Raw genomic sequence first — 20,186 nt, 5'->3', positions numbered from 1 at the left:
GAATGCCAAAAAATGCTTACTACATCCCTTAGTGAATATTGTAGATCATAGTTCTTGTTAAATTGTATAAACAATACCACCTTTGCAACTTATTAAGGAAATTTATGTTGATTATGTATGAAAAAGAGATATATTGTGAGATCTATTAGGATTGCTTATTAGTAACTCATGGATCCATTTGTGAGTACAGTAATATATATATATATATATATATATATCACTAATAACATGGCTTGGTGTCTATGCATTGTCACTTAAACATAATCATTAATTAGCATTAATTATTTAATTATAGTTAAAAATAATCATGATCAAATACTCCTTTGAGAAAAAACTTGAAATTGTCGTTAATTATTTTTAAAACTAAATTTGAGTAAAACTAATGAATTTTTTATTACGGTTTTACTCTCTAAGTTAATTAATATTGAATTATTCTAAATTATATATTACAAATTTTTGCTGAATCAAATAGGCTCATAAGTTTAATTTAAACTCCTTAAGTCCACGCTAGTAGAAAATGTTTGGAATTCGTTGCAGTCGGTAGCGGCAGTTTTAAATTGTTGCTATAGCCCCGTTAGGCAGTAATTTAAACTGCTAATTCTAACAAGCGTTTAAATCACCTTTATTAGTGGTGATTTAAATCACCACCTATAAAAAAATTATGGGAGATTTACATACATACCACTTTATACTATTCTATTTACATATTTAACACCTAAAATTTTAATATTACATATATATCCCCCATAATTCATTTTTATATCAAATATGAGTGGTAGGAAGGAAATTTGAGTGGCATATTTGATATTAAAGTAGTATAGGGTGATATATATGTAATATTAAATTTTTGGGTGTTAGATATGTAAATAGTATGTTATAAAGTGGTTTGTAAACGAGTACCTGAAATTAAAGAGTTAGAGCATAAAGAATAACAGAGAAGAAGGACCAAGCTCGTTCTTGTTCTTCATTAGAGAAGAAAGAAATTGATATGTTTTGCTACAATGAAAATATTATATAGAGAAGAGGAGATATGTAGATGAGCTATTGCGGGTCCTTTTCTGTGCCAGAGAAAGTGATGCCGATAATTGTCAGGAGGCGGTAGTAGTGGGCACATGATTATGTTGGCTAACAGGCCCCCTCAAACTTACTATCCTTTGGATGGATGGTGAGTTTGGATCTCAGTTGTTGAAACCGGTTGACAGGCAGACTTTTGGTAAGGATGTTAGCGGGCTGGTCGATGGAATGAATGTGCTGAACCGAGATATCTTTGTGCTGGATGTGATGACTGATAAAATGATAGTCTATTTCGATGTGTTTCAATCTGGCATGAAACACAGGGTTAATTGCTAGTGCTAGTGCAGAAACATTATCGCAGAATATGGTGGTTGGCTCGTTTGGAGTGGCATCAAAGTCGGTGAGAAGACGACGGAGCCAAATAACATCAGAGGTGGCTGCAGCTAGTGCACGATATTCTGCCTCAGTGGAAGACTTAGCAACCGTAATTTGTTTCTTTACTGACCAGGAAATCAGGTTCTTACCCAGGAATGTACAGAAGCCGGAGACGGATTTGCGGTCGGTTGAGTCCGATGCCCAGTCAGTATCTACGAACGATTGAGGGGTAAGCTCTCCGCGGCGGAGCGGGAGACCATAGTTTAAAGTACCGTGTAGGTAACGAAGCACATGTTTGAGGGCATGAACATGAGTTGGTTGAGGATCATGCATGTGCTGGCACAACTGGTTGGTTGCAAAGGCAAGATCCGGTTGTGTTATGGTCAAATACTGCAGAGATCCGACGAGCCTGCGATAATTTGTTGGTTGGAGCAGGGTAGAGTCCGGTACAGTGGAATAAGTAGATTTCGGAGTAATAGGAGTGGGAAGTGGTTTGCAATGGAGGAACCCAGCAGATTTGAGGATGTCAGTCGCATATTGTTGCTGATCTAGGAAGAGACTTTGAGGAGTGATGGAAATACGAATGCCAAGGAATAAAGACACTGGAGCTGGATCCTTGAGGGAGAAGGCTTGGCAGAGACTGAGAAGGATTTGCTGTATGGCCGATGTATCATTGCCTGTGATTAGCATGTCATCTACGTAGATGAGGATGTATATTTGAGCTGTGCCCTACTTGTACATGAGCAGGGAGGGATCGGCTCTGTTAAATTGAAAGCCGGTTGCTTTGAGATGCTGAGTAAGCTTCGTGAACCATTATCGCGGGGATTGCTTCAAGCCATAGATGGACTTGTGCAGCTTACAGATGTGAGACGAAAATTGTGGATCAACAAACCCCTGAGGTTGACTCATGTAGACATCTTCCTCAAGGTCACCATGAAGAAACGCGTTGGTGACGTCAAGCTGCAGTAAGGACCAATGTCGCTGTACAGCAATGGTGAGAAGTATTCTAATTGTGTGAAGCTTCGCAACTGGACTGAAGGTTTCATGATAGTCGAGGCCTTGTTGTTAGTTGAAGCCTTGGGCGACCAAACGTTCTTTATACCGCGTAATGGAGCCAGTGGCGTCCCGTTTAAGACAGTAGGTCCATTTGCACCCCAAAATTGAGTGAGTAAAAGGAGCAGGTACAAGCGACCATGTTCCCTATTGTTGCAGCCCGTGAAATTCATCAGACATGGCAGCACGCCAGGGAGCGAGTTTGGAGGCTTGAGTGAAGGAAGTAGGGGTAGATGGATCGGTATTGAAGGTGAGGAGATCAAGGATGGGTTTTGGCTTGATTATTCCAGATTTCAGACGTGTCTGCATTGGGTGAGTGGGCTGAGAGGTGTGTGGTGGGGTAGATAAGGTATGGTTAGGAGAGGAGCTGCTGGAGGTGGAGTCGAGAATTATGTTGGAGTTAGGTTTAGAATTGGAAGGTGAGGGAGGTTCGGGAATGATTGTAGAGGAGTTAGTGTTGGGGTTGTTGGGAAGGGTAGGTTGTATTGAGGTGGGTAAGAGTGTGAGTGGAGAAGATCTGGATGATTCGGAGTGGTAGGGAGCGGGTGTTGTTGGAGTAGAGTAGAGAAATATTGACTCGTGAAAGATAACATGGAGTGAGATGATTATTTTGTTTGTGGCCATGTTGTAGCAGCGATATCCTTTATGGGAGGGGGAATAACCGAGAAAAATACATTCGGAGGATCGAGAGGATAGTTTGTTTGGAGCTTGATGCTTCAACCAGGGGAAGCACAGGCACCCAAAGGTGCGCAGGTGAGAGTATGATGGAAGTGTGTTATGTAGGACCTGGAATGGAATGCATAAGTTTAGAGCTTTGGTTGGTAATTGATTAATGAGGTAGTTAGCTGTAAGAAGTGCATCTGCCCAGAAGTTTTGGGGTAGATTGGCTACGAGCAGAAGGGTGCGGACCGTGTCAAGGAGGTGGCGATGTTTTCGCTCAGCCAATCCGTTTTATTCGCGAGTATGAGGGCAGCTGAATTGTTGAGCTATGCCTTTGCTGAGAAAGAATTGTTTGAATTGGTTGTTGGTATACTCTCCTCCCCCGTCCGACCAAAGTGTTTGGATGTTGGTGGATAATTGGTTGTTAATTGAGTTACAGAATTGATTAAATTTACTGTATGATTCGGCTTTAGTTGTCATTGGGTAGAGCCAACAGAATCTGGTACAATCGTCTATAAAGATAATGTAATAACGATATCCATTAAGAGAGGTTACGGGTGCAGGACCCCATACATCACTATGTATAAGCTGAAATGGTGAAGATACATGCGTAGTATTTTGGGGAAAGGGGAGCTTATGGCTTTTAGCCATATTAAAATATTTGCATAAGTGGTGGTTAGGAGAATAACTAATGCTACTATCTACGGCTGCCAATGTACGAAGAGCGAGTTGATGTGGGTGGCCGAGTCGATCATGCCAGCGGGAAGCAGAGCTGAAGCGAGAATGAAGAGCTTGTTGTAGATGGTTGGCAGAGGTTGTGGAGATGGAGTAGAGTCCGTCACGACACCTACCATGGAGGAGTATTTGGCGATTCTGCAGGTCCGTGATGGTGAAGCCGGTGGCATGAAAAAGAATGTAACAATTGTTATCGGCGGTAAGTTTGTGAATAGAGATGAGATTATGAGAGAGAAGTGGGGTGTGAAGCAGATTTCGAAGATGTAACTTACGATTGGAATTAGGAAGTGGAAGGATACCGTCACCAGAAGAGTGAATCGGAATGGTGATGCCATTTGCGAAGGATATCGCGTCAGTGCCTTGATAGGGAACAGGTTGTTGAAGATTGCTCGCTTCGGACGTGAGGTACGATGTTGCTCCTGTGTCGAGGATCCAGTCCGATGAGGTGACACCGTGATTATGAGTCAGCATTGCTCATGGAGGACCTGGATTGTAGCTGAGATTGCTACGGTGCCAATATTGTGCGGCAATGTGACCTGGTTTATTGCAGATTTGGCATATGTGTCACTGCTGTTGGGGTGTGGTATTGCTATTATAATTGCGAGATGGAGAACTGCGACCCCTGTTTGAGCGAGAGGATGGAGAGGAGTTTCCTCTTCCGCGGGATGAGCGAACATTGCTGTAGAATGCTAATTCGTCTTTAGCTGGTGAGGACTCTTTAAGCAGCTGATTTTGGATGTTGATTTCCTCACTACATAGAATTGGTATAGCACCTCCAGACTGATCGAGGTTTGACATGTGCGAATGGATGTGCAAAAGGAGTTATAGGCGGCGGGTAATCCATTCAGAATGTAATGTATGAAGTCCTCGGTGTCTACTTGAGACCTCGCGGCAGCGATGCTGTCTACTAACCCTTTGATTTGAGCCAGGTAGGCCTGCATAGAGCTGTCTCCCATACTCATATTGTGTAGAGTGTTCTTAAGCTGAATCACCCTGGATTTATTGGTTGGTTGCAGGCGGCATTCCAGCATTTTCCAAATCTCTTGAGCAGAGGATAGGTGAAGGATATACGACAGTATTGTCGGAGAGATGGTAGAATATAGAGCAGAGACTAGATTTTGATCCACTAGTTTCCATAGGCGATAGTCGGAACTGGATTCAGTGGTTGGTTGTTGGCTTCCGGTGAGGTATCCATCGAACCCATTGGCGGAGAAAAGTTTGATGGTTTGAACCTTTCAGATAGCGTAGTTGTCGTTGGTTAGTTGGGTGGTCACAATGTGCTTTATGTTGGACATAAGAAATTTTAGAGGAGCTGGAATGGTGAAGTCGGCCATGGCCGCCGATAGATAGGTAGCTTGTTGCGGCTTAACTGACTGAGTACTGGAAGCTTCGGGTTCTGCCATTTGGATCTGTCGCCGTTAGGTTGGTGAGCTCTGATACCATAAACGAGTACCTGAAATGAAAGAGTTAGAGCAGAAAGAATAACAAAGAAGAAGGACCAAGCTCGTTCTTGTTCTTCATTAGAGAAGAAAGAAATTGATATGTTTTGCTACAGTGAAAATATTATATAGAGAATAGGAGATATGCAGATGAGCTGTTGCGGGTCCTTTTCTGTGCCAGAGAAAGTGATGCCGGTAATTGTCAGGAGGCGGTAGTAGTGGGCACATGATTATGTTGGCTAATAGTTTGTATGTAAATTTTCCAAAAATTATTTGCCCTAGCAAGCTCCGGAAAATTATTACGTCAAGTGTCCGGATTTGTCCGGACGCCAATCTAGACTCGCCACGTTACCCAGATACACCAGGGGCCCAGTATTTCCGAGTGACGTGGCGCGTCTGGATTGATGTCCGGACGGTCCGGTGACCGGACATAATAATTCGCCGCAAGCTCCACCCTGGCCCTTCATCTCGATCAAGTGGCATCTTAACTTTTCAGTGGATGACAAGCACACACCGCCCATAATCGCCTATGTGATTGTCCTCTTCCTCTCTTTAGATCGAGCAACAATCTCATCTTCCTCTCCTCAGATTGAGCATTCATCCTCCACCACGTCGTCCCCAGCTCCATGCATCGCAACACTGTCGTCACCTATTTCAGTTGCTCAAATTTCGGGGTTCTCTAATTGAGCTACCTCCTCTCCACCGAGAAATGAGAAAGCTCCCTCAACTTCAGAGTCTGTATGCCATCACAGTATAGTTCACATCTTTCCCTAGTTCCATTAGTCCCAAAAATGCTATTACCATTCCAATAAGGTATATACAATGTTGTGCATGTTCCAAATAATTAAATGATTAGTATTTTATATCAAGTTATTAAGATATTTATTTCTAAGGCTGTATTGCAAAAGAATTTTATCCTAGATATGTATCCTACATATATGTCCTAGACATTTAACCTTGATATGTATTGCTAACAGCCACCAAATTTTGAATATTTAAGATGAGTACATTCTATAATTAAACATTCAAAGTATGTATTATCTCAGCATGAATTTGAATATTTGATGGCTATAAAGTTTATTTTGATTTAATTTGATAGGCATTATATATTCTAACCTTCTATTGTCATACTATGATTTATTAAAATCGATTGAAATTAATATTGACGTTCATCAAACAAGACAACGTTCTTATTAAAGAAGTTTTCTGTTCGGCTCTCTTTTAAAATATCTCAAAAATATGAATTTTCATTCTACACTAAAATTTATTTAAAATAAATATACCTTTTTCATTTTTACCGAACAAGATTTTGGAGTTAATTAGAAGTTATATCCTCATCAATAAAAAGAGATATAGGGTTATTTAGGGCATCTCCAACCTAACACTTTATTTTCCACTTCAAAATGCAATAATAATAGTCATATCAAACATTAATTCATCTCCAACCGAGCTCCACTTCTAACACAAAAAAAGAATATTCAATGCAAATTATTTCTTACCTTCATTTTTGCTCAAAAAAATGGGTTTCCGTGAATATTGTGAAGCCCATATTGGAGTTTCACTATTCACCACCGCCAACAAATATTATTTTATTTTTAGTGTTCGGGTGGACGCTCGCGGTAGCTGCAAACGGATGTTTGTAGTTGGATTTGAGATGCCCTTCTAAGTCTTTTGATAACAATGTTTGTAGATGATCTACTAAATTTTATCAAATGAGATTAAAAGTTAAGTGCCAATATTGAAAGTGAATAATAAATCATTAAGTTTATTGGCTTATCCGTAAACCCATGCAAATCTTTATTTATTATTATTATTATTTTTCTTGGCTCATTGCTTAGCTATGGAAATCTTAATTTAGGCAATGGCTTTAATTGCTGCTAGTTTAAGCGGTTTAAACCACTACTTAAATTCATTAGACAAGTGCAGCGGTAAGCCAAAGGTGATGGCTATGTATTGTGTTTATCTTTTTAATACAAAGGTCATGGTTAAGTTTTCTGTGTTTCCTTCGGCCGTGATTATTTATTTTGTTTAATAGCAAAAAAAAAAAAACTTGAACTATATGTTGTAAACATGCCATTATGTTTAGTTAAGAAGCAATAGTGGAGAATCAGTTTCGTTTGGAATGGCTTTCAAACTATTTTTTAAAACAATTTTTTTGTTAGAAAAATTTTAACCCAACGATGCTTAATTTGGTTGGTGGATGAGTACGGTTGGGAACCCCCAACCCGTGCTCGATTCCCCTCGAACAGCAACACCTCTTTAGTGGGGCCCAATAATCAAGGGCAGGCCATGAGGTTTCTGGGATGGGTGCCTCTTCTAGGTCAGCCGACGATTAGTCATGCCGCCAAACGCCCTTTCGAAGGTGGCAGTGGATCGATATATACCCCTTATCCAAAAAAAAAAGCGCTACTCCAAACAAAGCCTTATCATGAAATTCTTAGTAATGCTAATTCATTTTGAGATGCTGGTTACTTCAATTAAGAATTTTGAAGTGTTGGTCTATGTGAGTGGTAAGGCGAAATCTCAAATTAGTAAGTTGCTACTTGCTAGACTTTGTGCATATCTCAAGAAGGATTGTTCGTTGCCTTCTTGTATATTTGAATGTCTGTTGTTTCAGCTCAATTAGCCTTCCATATTTAGATGTTTTATTTCAGTTTAAGTATATGACTCTGATTTTTTTAGGTCAATCTATGTTTCTGACAAACTATTTTGAATCCATTGATATCTCTTCAATGGAATTTAATCACATTCAGATTATCTCTCTCAATTATTGCTCCTTTGCTTTCAAACATCCAACCTTGTATAAATTCTCTTAAAGAAAGAATAGCTTCCATCTCCAATTGATTTATGTCCCAATGAGTTTTCTTTTTTACCAAATGCAAGAAGAAATCTACTTTTATGGTCTCTAATAATGCCCCCAATGCTTGCAAGATTCGAATTCAACAAGAATGCATTAATATTTATCTTAATCCAATCTAGAGGTGAAGGGTGCCAAATACCTTTGAACTCCATATGGAGAGAAGCACCCCAGTCGTCTAGAATTTGATATTTAGACATTGATGTAGATAAAACATTTGCCGTGCTTAATATTTGTCCGACATTTCCAAGCAAAAGATATAGCTGTACAATATACCTTCACAATATTCACATGATTTTTGAACAGATTTTTGAGTTTTGACAGGCAATTTGGAAAGGAATGAAAAATAGGAATTTGGAATCCCCATTGTCTTAATTTGCATAAAATCTCAATCATCTATTTGCAATGCACAACAATATGAGTGCAATCTTCCACATCTTGACAACCTCTAGCACAAAGATCATTATGCCTTAGCCTTCTATACTTCAAAAATTCATTCGTTGGTACAGCATCCCTCCTCATTCTCCACCAAAATATTTCAACTCTTGGATTTAACTTCAATTTCCTTAACCAATTAGAGAAACCAATATCATCATCTTCCAAATCATTCTTGATTAATTCATTAAAATCCAACGCAGATATAGTTTTTCATGAATGCTGAAATAGAAATTCTATTTGATCTTCATCTCCACCGTGGATAGAGCATTCCTGTACAATTAAATTGACCAAATCTTCATGAAAAAAATTAATCAGTTCCTGTACATTCCATTCACCGTCTTGAAGTAAAAAATACTGAAGCTTTACTCCTTTTAAACCCACACAATCAGTTAGCATCGGCCATTTATTAAAGCATTTATCCAGCAGCCAAATATTATTCATAACATTAACATTCTCTCCATTAACCACTTTCCATTTGATAAGCAGTTTGAGGTGAAAAGCCCCATCTAACAAAATATTCCAAGCAGCCGAATGACCTCTTTTGAACTTCCCATTCCAATTGTTAGGACCATATTTAGCTGAAATAATTTTATGAAGTAATGATGAATGGTTTTGAACATACCTCCAAGCCAATCTCGCTCTTAGAGGACCCACATTATGGACTGCTGCATGTAAACCCATCCCCCCTATACTTCTCGATTTACACATCTCCTTTTAAGCCACATAATGAAGATCCCTTTTACCATTATCTTTGTGCCAAATGAATTATCTACATAACTTGTCCAATTCATGCATAGTTCCTTTAGGAACCATTGAGTGAGTAGATATGAAAGTTTACAAAGAAAGAAAAGATGATCTTATGAGCACCATCCTACCAGTCAAAGATAAAAATCTAATTCCCCATGAGTTCTGTTTTTCTAATACATAATCAATCAAAGATTGGAAGTCATTATTCACCATTCTTCTTAATACAATCTTGATTCCCAAGTATTGTAGTTCCTTCACTACTTTGAATCCAAGTTGTCTTCCAATATTCCTTTTTAAAGAAGATCGAACATTTTTGCCAAAGATAATTTGAGATTTATCTTTGTTGATACTTTGACCCATCCACCCGCAATAATCATTAACTATTCCCTTCATAGTTTCAATCAAATGAGGAGATGCTATCCCAAACAATAGCACATCGTCGGCGTATAAAAAATGAGTGATTTTTCGAACTCTTGGAGAAATATGAATTCCCAATTCTTATCCTCTTTGATTAATTGTGTTTGATAAAAGTTGAGAACACATAATAAAAAGATATGGTGACATAGGACAACCTTGTCGAAAATCACTATTGGCTTTAATCCATTTAGTACTCTTCCCATTCAACAAGATAGAGAATCTTACATTAACTACACATTCCATAATATGATTGGAAATCTTATTTGGAAAGCCAAATCACATTAGTACATTCTTCAACATCTCCCAACCCATGCTATAGGCTTGCTCCATATCCAACTTAATCGCCATCAAACCTTTCTTATTTTTGGAGATTATGAATTTATTGAAGATTTCATGGGCTAACAAACAATGATCAGACATTGATCTTCCCAGAATGAAAGCTACTTATTCTTCTGAAATAAATTTGGAAATACAACACTTCATTCTATTTACAATCATAGTAGTAGCAACCTTGTAAATAGTTTGACAAAGGCTAATAGGACAAAAAATATTAGGACTAATCGAATTCTTCTGTTTTGGAATGAGAACAATCATTGTATCCTTCCATTTTTGGTTCATGAAACCAGTTTTAAAAAACTCAACAATTGCATTCCACATTGCACCTTTCACAAATTTCAAATAGAATTTGAAAAAAGAAGAAGTGCTTCCATCCAAACCTGGTGATTTGTTACCATTTTGTCGAAAAATATCTATTGTCATTTCCTCTTCCATGAAATCTGCATTCAACAACTCAATATCTTCCAACTCAATCTTGTGATTTGCATTAACTGAAGGCCATTCAGTTAAATTGCAATCTCTATTACGCCATTTGTTCTCAAAACATTTCAAGAAAATTATTTCAATCCGGTCTAAATCTTCTTCCATATTATTGTGTTCATCCTTTATTTCTCTAATAAGCTTTCCATTTCTTCTAGCCAATGCATAATCATGAAAAATTTTAGAATTTGTATCCCCCTCTTCATGCTAACTAGCCTTTACCCTTTGATACTACCATGTAGACAATCTACTCAATGTCACATTAAGTTCATGGACTTTGGATCGAAGTAAGTTTTGATTTTTATAACATAATCCACCTTCCAAAACATCCTCCAATTGTAGTTTAAAAATGTCTACCTTCAGTTCATCCTTAAGCAAACATAAGTTTTTTAATTTGTTCTTGTTCCAATAATATAAGGCCTTCATTGTTCTAAGAATTTTCCTGTTAAGGATATCTGATGCATCTCCAAAGTCATTCTTTCCCCAAGCTTTAGTAACAATGCTCCAAGTTGCTGGATTGGACTTCCAAGTATCTTCAAATCTAAATAACTTGTGTAGGAACTGAAATACTTCATCAATTTTAAACACAATTGGACAATGATCAGAGGCTACCATTGCAAGATGTCTGATCATTTCCATTGGATCCAACTGCATTGCCGCCGAATTTAGCAAACATCTATCAAGTCTATCCCATATCCTAGAAGCTCCTTATTTGTTGTTGCACCAAGTAAACCTTGGTCCAACAACTCCCATATCATGAAAATCATTCTTTGCCATGAAAAATTCATCTCCTTTGGCCCTTATGTTTTTCCACCTCTTTTATCCTCCTTAGAAAAACGACAATTAAAGTCCCCACCTACTATAGTAGGCACACTATCATCCACAATCTTCTCAAGAGTTTCTGAAAGCCTCATCCTAGCATGAACCTCCTTGTTCCCATATATAGTATCAATGTTCCAACTACCTTTGATGCTGCTTTGAAGAACTCCAAACACCAACTGAGAAGAATGCTCTACCACATTGAAATTCACAAAATTTCTATTCCAAAGAATAAGAATATCTTTGAAGGTTCCCTCAGCCGAATGGTGAAAGAAATCCCAATCACTCCCAATAGTTTTGTTAACATCACTTCTATCAATACTAACTAACTTCATTTTAGATAACCAAAAAAAAAAAAAAGAATTATCTTTTACAATCTCCCTAAGATAGAGAGAGGATTCCTTCTTCTTTTCCCCCTACAATTCCAAAACATAAAAGAATACATTAATTGCCTAAAGGGGAAGATTCCCCACCTATCTTCTTAACATTTCCTTCTCCTCTTCGTCTTTTAGGAACTTGCTCAATAGGCCCTAAAAACTTTAGTTGAACTTTTGACTTATGTTTAGCCGAATTTTGATTTAGCATTCCATTGTCCACCTTCTCTAATTTATTTTTAGGATTGAAATTACCATCTTCATTGGTCTTTGAAACTTGAATTGGAGTAATACCAGAATCCTTGCATTTTGAAGAGTCTTCTTTGTATTCAGGTTCATAAGCCATTCCATCTTCCTTACTCAATTTTGTAACATTTTTAGGGATATTCGGTATAATAGTAACTTCATTTTCTTCAGCTATTACCTCAAAACTGTTAGCTAAAAATCCTTCATGAATCAACATGTTCCCAACCTCCTTATTCTATTTTTCAGAAACAATTTCAGATACATTGCTATATTCTACATTATTAACTTGATTACTACTATTAGCTTTTGCATTAACTGACATAGTTTCTTTCAAGTTATTTGAAAGTTTGGGATCATCTTTTTTTTCCTATTGACATTTGGCTTTCTCTAGTTCATTCTTCTTTTATTTCTGAATTTGACATGCATACAAGGGCCATATTCTTCGTCTTGATGGTTTCCAGTTTCATAATCCTCAGGATTTCTTCACATTGAAACTTTCATAGAAGTTTTAACCATATCAACTTCAGCTAGAAGAATTGGGCATTCAGATTTTAAATGTCCAATCTTTGCACAATGATAACAAAAAGAAGTAATCTTTTCATACTCCACCTTTTGGAAGATTCTTCCACCCAAACCATTCACCCAAACACCCAAAAGTAATTTGGAAACCAAATTAATTCTAACACATACATAAGCAAATTTCCTTTTCCCCCATTTAAATGAGTTACCATCTAAGTACATAGGGAATCCAACTATTGAAGAAATTTTTGCAATGTTAACTTCATCCCAACAATGTAATGGTAGGAGAGGTAGTCAAATCCAAACCGGTGCAGTTAAACCTTTTAATGATAAAGTTGAAAAATATGGAGCCATTTGTCCATACCTACAATGTGACCACCAACATAATAAGGACCACCGCTAAGAACTTCCATCGCTTTAGCTGACTTAAAAGAGCAAAGAATCCAATCCAATCCCATTGTTGTTTAATGAAAGTTGCCAAATTTGCTCCATTTCCTTCGAAGCTCCAAACTACACAGTGGAAATGGGATATTTTTTCCTAAAACTTTTAAAACCAAGGAGTTCTTCAATACCTGAGAATTAGCCATCTCTAATTCTGAATTCAACTTAACAACAACTACAACAGAAGTCATCTCCATTGAATTCATATCAAAATCAATTTTGATATGTTGCGGTCTAGTCCAAGCATTGATAAAAGCTTTATTTTGAAAAGGATTTTCATCATTCAGGTTATCTACATTCATCTCATTTAATGAATCAGAGTTTAAGGAGCTATGATTAATGATTTTCAAATTCAAAAAATTCTCAGTTAAATTCCGACTCATAGAAACTTCATTATTCCCAAAAATTTATTAACTTTTAAAACCAAATTCGAAGAAGAAGTAGTTGATTCATGTTCAAACATACCATTAGAAATTATCTTCTCACATTCTGGCTGCTGCGTCTCAGACAGATTAGACCATGCTATGACTTCTTCTCTTTTCCTTCGATCGCAAGTTCTTGATGAACAATAGGACGAAATCCTTATCTAATGATCAATGGTTTTTAAAATTTCTTATTCTCCCGATCAACTTCTTCACTAGTGAATCTTTTGTCTTTAGGACCAACATAGCTTCCAAAAATAGCAAATTTGTTCGACGACACCAATTCTTCCAGAGATAATAGACTTATTGGAAGGAGTCGGATGGATTGTCGACGATATACCAGCAAGAGTTTGTCGAATATCAGCTAGCGTCATGACTGATGACTGACAAAAAACCCACGCAGCATAATTTCAAAAAATATAGTTTTTCTATCTCTAGAAAATCCCAATGTTTATCTCTTTGGATGCTAAGATAACTGCTATCATTCCTCAACTGCTCCCTAATGCCAATAGAAAAGTTAAAAATGATACTGATTTATTGGGTATTGAGGATGTGTCTAAGAGGGGTATGAAGAAGGTGAATTTATTCCTATATCTAGATTGGATCCTAAATATGTGGATCATAATATTATTGTGGATAATGTATATTATAATTCTTTCAATCAAGATGAGAGTGCTTCTAAAACTATTGATGACAAAGGCTTCTTTAAGGTTAGTAAAAAGAAAGGTAAACATGTTAAAATTATCTTACCTTCTATTCCTTGTTCTACTAGAGCTCAAACTATTTCAAAAGATTGTAATGGTTAAGGCTCTTATCTGGAGTGTGAGGGGTATTGGGGTTGGACTCTAAAGTTAGAGTTAGAAATTTGTGTAGAGTGCATAATATTCAGTTACTACTTTTGATTGAACCTTTTATTTCAAATTATAAGCTTGCTTTTATTACCTCTCATTTGGGTTTTTCCATGTATTACTCTAATTGTTTTAATAAAATATGGATTAACTGGAATAGTGCCATTAATATGAATATTATTTTTGATTTAGCCCAAGTTGTTAATTATCAAATTGAGTTTTTTAATATTAAGTGTAATGTTTCTTTTGTTTATGCTGCTTGTTCTAGATTGAGCCGCCTTCCCCTTTGGGAGCAATTAATTGAATTTACTCTTAACGTTAATAGTCATTAGTGTGTTGGTGGTGATTTTAATATTATATCTAATGCTTCTGATAGAGTGGGGTATAACTCTCCTAATCCTAATGCTATGGAAGACTTTAATTCTATGATTAATAATTTTAATTTGTATGACATTAGAATTTCTGGGAGTTCTTTTACTTGGAATAGAGCTACTATGTGGCAAAGTCTTGATAAGATCCTATTTAATAATAATTGGATTATCAATTTTTCTATGACTAATGTGGAACATTTAAGTAGAATTCATTCCGATCAAGCACCTTTACTTTTAACCATTAATGTTAATAGATTAATTTGTTGGTCCCTCTACTTTGAGATTTCAAAACATGTGACTTTTACTTACTAATTTTATGATTGTAGTTCATACCAACTGGCATGCTCCTGTCTAACCTGATAATAATATTAGTGGCATGTCTAGATTATGATCTAAGTTGAGTAGGTTAAAGCAGACTTTGAGATGGTGGAATAAAAATATTTTCAAGAATATTTTTAATAATATTAAGAAAGAGAAGAATAAGGTGAATGAGTTGGATAAAGTTTATTTGGAGAATCCTATTTTAAAAATTTTCAATAGCCTTAACAATGCTAAGGTATCCCTCTTTCAATTGCAGAATCAGGAGGAAATTTTATGGTGGCAAAAGTGTAATGCTAAGATTATCATGGAGGGTAATAGAAACACCAATTTTTTCCATGCTATGGCTAATAAGAAATGAGTTAAAAATCATATTCATAAAATTATTAATAGTGATGGAAGTATTTTTGAATCTCAGGATTTAATTATTAATTCGGGGGTTGATCACTTCAAAAATATTTTTAATAATAAGGGTAGCTCTATTCCTATTGTCAATCCTTATGTTATCCCTCACATTATAACTAAAAATAACAACTAGATACTCAATCATACTCCTTCTGAGATAGAGATTTGGAAAGTTATTAATGACATGAATGGGGATTATACGGCTAGCTTGTCCTAATGGGTTCACTACCAAATTTTTTCAGAAAATTTTGAATATTGTTAAAATTGATATGATAGAGGCAGTGAAATTTTTTTTTTGCTGGCAACCCTTATCCTAAATTTTTCTCTTCTACGAATATTGTTCTTATTCCTAAAAAGGATGTTGCCAATAACTAGAATGACTTTAGATCGATTAGCCTTTATTCTTTTCCTAACAAACTTAATTCTAAAATCCCTTATAGTAGATTAGTTAATATTCAGCTTAGTATAGTCATACTGGTTTTGTGAAGGGGAGGAGCATTTTTGACAATATTCATTTTCCCAAGAGCTCACACATGATATTACACTACAAGAAATTCATTGATTACCGACGGTTGTCTAGCCGCCGGTAGTAACGACGGCTTAACCGGCGGTCTGACCTCCAGTTATTACCCGCTGTTATGAAAGCATAATCCGCCAAAAATAGCGACAGTCCAGAAATCGCCGGTTAAATGGCTAGTATTTAAACTTACCAGCGGCTAGAATTGTCGGTGTTAAGTGATTTTGGTACCGACGATTTGGGAAGCCTTAAAATTAACCATCCTGAGCCTCCCATTTCATTCCATATCCCTCTCTCTCTCTCTCTCTCTCTCTCTCTCTCTCTCTCTCTCTCTCTCTCTCCTGCGCTGCGCTAGCAAAGTAGCCCCCTTCTCCTCAGCCCGCCCTCTCACGATTGAGAAGATTTAGGCTCGCCGATGAGGTCCCTCCGGCCACCGACGAGCTCCCCAATGTAAGGCCGAAGGGCTCTCACCGCTCCCATGTGTGACGCCTTCCTCCGATCGAGGTTTGCTTTTTTTATTTTTTGAAGAAGTTTTTTGTTATTCCAATTGGATTACATCAAGGAACAGCTCTAAGCCCATATCTTCTTGCTTTAGTCATGAATTTTCTCACTACACATTTGTAAGAGGTTATACCTTGTTGTATGCTTTTTGTTGATAATATTTTACTTGTTGATGTTTGTGATTTGGGTTAGATTACATCAAGGATCAGTCTTAAGTCAATATCTTTCGCTTTAGTCATGGATGTTTTCCCTAGACATTTGTGAGAGGATGTAGCCAATATCTTTTTGCTTTAGTCATGGATTTTCTAAGTAGACATTTGTAAGAGGATGTACCTAGTTGTATGCTTTTTGTTAATGATATTCTATATGTTGATAAGACTAGAGAGGGAGTTGAAGGTAAACTCGAATTATGGAGGTCAATTATAGAGTCTAAAGGTTTTCTCTTGAGTATATCTAAAACTGAATATATGGAGTGTAATTTTAGTAGTAATCGACCTAATGAGAAGTTTGTGACTTTGGGCGATCAAGTAATTAATAAAAGTACACATTTTAGATATCTTGGATCTTTTGTTTAGAGTGATGGTGAAATAGAAGGGGATGTTATCAGCACAATTCAAGTTGGATGGTCAAAATGGAGGAATGAATCGGGCTTATTGTGTGATAGAAAAGCCCCCCTCAAACTTTAGGAAAAATTCTATAAGATGGTGGTGATATCTGCAATGCTTTATGGTGCTGAATCTTGGTCAATAAAAGAGAAACATAATACTAAGTTAAAGTGTTACATAGATTAGGGAGCTTAGGTGGATGAGTGGCTTTACCCCTAGAGATAGAATACATAATGAGCATATACATGAAAATGTTGGAGTACCTCCAGTGGATGATGAGATTAGAGAGTGTCACCTTAGATGGTTTGGTCACATAAAATGACAGCCTTCAGATGACTTGGTTAGGAAAGTAGACGTATTAGATTTGACTTTTGTTAAGAAAGGTAGAGATAGACCGAAGTATCCTCATCTCTGCAACACTTAACTTATTATTATGCTTCTCTTTTAATGTCTAACATTCGACACCATAAAATTTTGAACTTATTTTTGCTTGGGTGGATTAGTGGCTTGACCCTTAGAGATAGGATACGAAGTGAGCATATACGTGATAAGGTTGGAGTAGCTCCAGTGGAAGATAACATTAGAGATAGTCGCTTTACATAGTTTTGTCACATTAAATGGAGGCCTTTATCATATGCTTTCTCTAAATCAATAAATATCATATGAGATGGTTGTGAGACCTATAATGCATTCCAATTCAAGTAAAATACAGTTGTTCAATTCGAAAGCATAACATGTACACTCATTAAGGTTGCATATCTTATAATAAATATTTCATAATTATGTAGGGGGATGTTTACTTCAACGTCCAAATGACTATCCAAGAAGAGAGATATTGAATGTATAACATATTATTATATGGTTGAAAAAGATTGACAGATGAATTTATACAGGGAGTTGAGACTTTCATTCAAGTTGTATCTTAACTGTCTTCCTTTAAGTTTGATAAAATATTTAGATGTCCATGTTCGAAGCATAAAAATCAAGCATTCCTCAAACCCGATGATATGAAGTTTGATTTATATTATAGGGGGGTTTCTTCCAGACTACTGGATTTGGACATAACATGGCGATTACGAGCCACACAGAGATACTCATGCCGGTTCATCTATAGCTTATGAAACATTTGATGAAGATCAAATGAGTATACTATATGAAAAACTTATTTTTGATGTAGCAAGTCCTAATTTAAGGACTAGTGTGAAAGAGGCACAAAATGCAGAAACCCAAAAATTCTTTGAGTTACTATATGCAGCTTAAAAACCAATTTGGAATGGTTGCAGTAGTCATTCATAATTATCCATTACAGTGAGGATGCTAAGTATTAAAACTGAGTATAATATTTCTCGTGATTATTTTAATGACTTTATTGGTCTTCTCAAGGAAACTAATATAATGGACAATTTAATTCCCTCAAATTTATACCGAACGAAGAAATTAGTATCCAAGTTGGGTCTCACTGCTATAAAAATTAATTATTGTATCAATGGATGTATGTTATATGACAAGGATGATGCAATAGAAGTTTATTGTCACACCTATAATCCTCCTCGGTTTAAGCCAAACTCAGGAAAACAACATCATCAAAAGAAAGATATTTTATATTCCCATTTATTTTATTTATCGATCATTCTAAGACTTCAGCGACTCTATGCATTAATGAGTTCAGCAGGTCATATGAGATGGCATAAGGAGAAGTTAGCAAAAAATGGTATTCTTTCTCATCCATCAGATGCTGAAGCGTGGAAACATTTTGATTAGTGCATGCTTCATTTATAGTTGAATACTGTAATATAAGATTGGGATTAGGTGCTGATGGTTTTACCCCATATAGTCAAGCAGTTACACCATACTCTTGTTGGTTAGTTATACTAACACCATACAACCTTCCACCAGAGATGTGTATGACTACTATGTATATGTTCTTAACTCTTATAATATCTAGACCATATAATCCAAAAGCAAGAATTGATATTTTTTGCAACCATTAATTGATGACCTCAAATTATTATGGGAATGAGTTCTCACATATGACATATCAACAAAACAAAATTTTCTCCTTCGAGCTGTATTGTTGTGGACCATTGGTGATTTTTCAGTTTATGATATGTTATCTAGTTGGAGCACAGTAAGAAAATTAGCATGTCCTTACTACATGGAGAATACTAAAGCTTTCACACTAAAATATAGAGAAAAAAATACTTGGTTTGATTATCATCTTATGTTTCTACCTATTGATCATCAATTTTGGAGGAATAAGAAAGTATTTGTTAAAAATAGAGTTGAGCGGTCACCTCCTTCACCCAAATTAAGTGATGATAATGTACTACAGATACTTTTTGATATTCCAACAATTTATGATTTTCCAATATTATTAGAGTCTAAATATCTGGGATATGGTGTTGAACATAATTAGATTAAAAAAGTATTTTCTGGATATTACCATATTGGAGAATTAATTTGATAAGATATAATTTGGATGTTATGCACATCGAGAAGAACTTCATGAATAATATTTTTAATATAATTATGGATGTTAAATGTAAGAGTAAAGATAATGTCAAAGCAAGGATGGACATTAAAGAGTACTGCCGACAAAAAAATTTGAAGTTAGTAACAACAACCGATAGAAAAATAGTGAAGCCCAAAGCACCTTATTCTTTCACGTTAGAGCAAAAAAGATCAATATGTTAGTGGTTTAAAGGATTAAAAATGCCTGATAGCTATGAATCAAATATAAGCTGATGTGTTGACATGAAATCTGTGAGGTTATTTTGACTAAAAAGTCATAATTGTCACATAATTATGGAGGTTCTTCTTCCGATTATAGTATGTATGTTATCCGATTACATATCAAATTTATTGACTAAGCTTAGCATTTTCTTCAAAGACCTATGTTCATCTAAACTAAGCGAAGATGCTTTACAGAGTAGCGAAGATAACATACCAATCATCCTCTGCAAGTTAGAAAAAAATTTTCCCCTGGGTTTTTTGATTCTATGGAACATCTTCCAGTTCACCTACCTTATGAAGTTAGAGTTGGTGGGCTTGGACAATATCGTTGGATATATTCTTTGGAGAGATAAAACATATTTTTATTAAGTCTCCAATATTTTTGAATAAGTTGAGAGAACATATGTTTATTAATTTGATAATTGTAATTATTTAATAGATATTTAAACAAGTTGAAGAAATATGTTAAGAATAAAGCATGACCAGAATGATTGATATGTGAAGTATGTTTGTCTG

At 36.1% G+C, this 20,186-nt stretch overlaps 1 protein-coding gene across 1 annotated transcript; it reads right to left on the bottom strand.

Moving 5' to 3' along the window:
* Nucleotides 1-1,125: 1,125 nt before the first annotated feature.
* LOC110110785 (uncharacterized mitochondrial protein AtMg00810-like) lies at nt 1,126-2,079 on the bottom strand. Its single transcript, XM_020842409.1, has one exon. It carries the CDS (start codon nt 2,077-2,079, stop codon nt 1,126-1,128), a length of 954 nt encoding a protein of 317 aa, XP_020698068.1.
* Between the last annotated feature and the right edge of the window lie 18,107 nt (nt 2,080-20,186).

Source organism: Dendrobium catenatum, unplaced genomic scaffold, assembly GCF_001605985.2.
Source record: "Dendrobium catenatum unplaced genomic scaffold, ASM160598v2 fragScaff_scaffold_1007, whole genome shotgun sequence".
NCBI lineage: Eukaryota > Viridiplantae > Streptophyta > Magnoliopsida > Asparagales > Orchidaceae > Dendrobium > Dendrobium catenatum.
The sequence above is the reverse complement of the archived record's forward strand: the minus strand, read 5'-3'. Positions and strand labels throughout refer to the sequence as shown.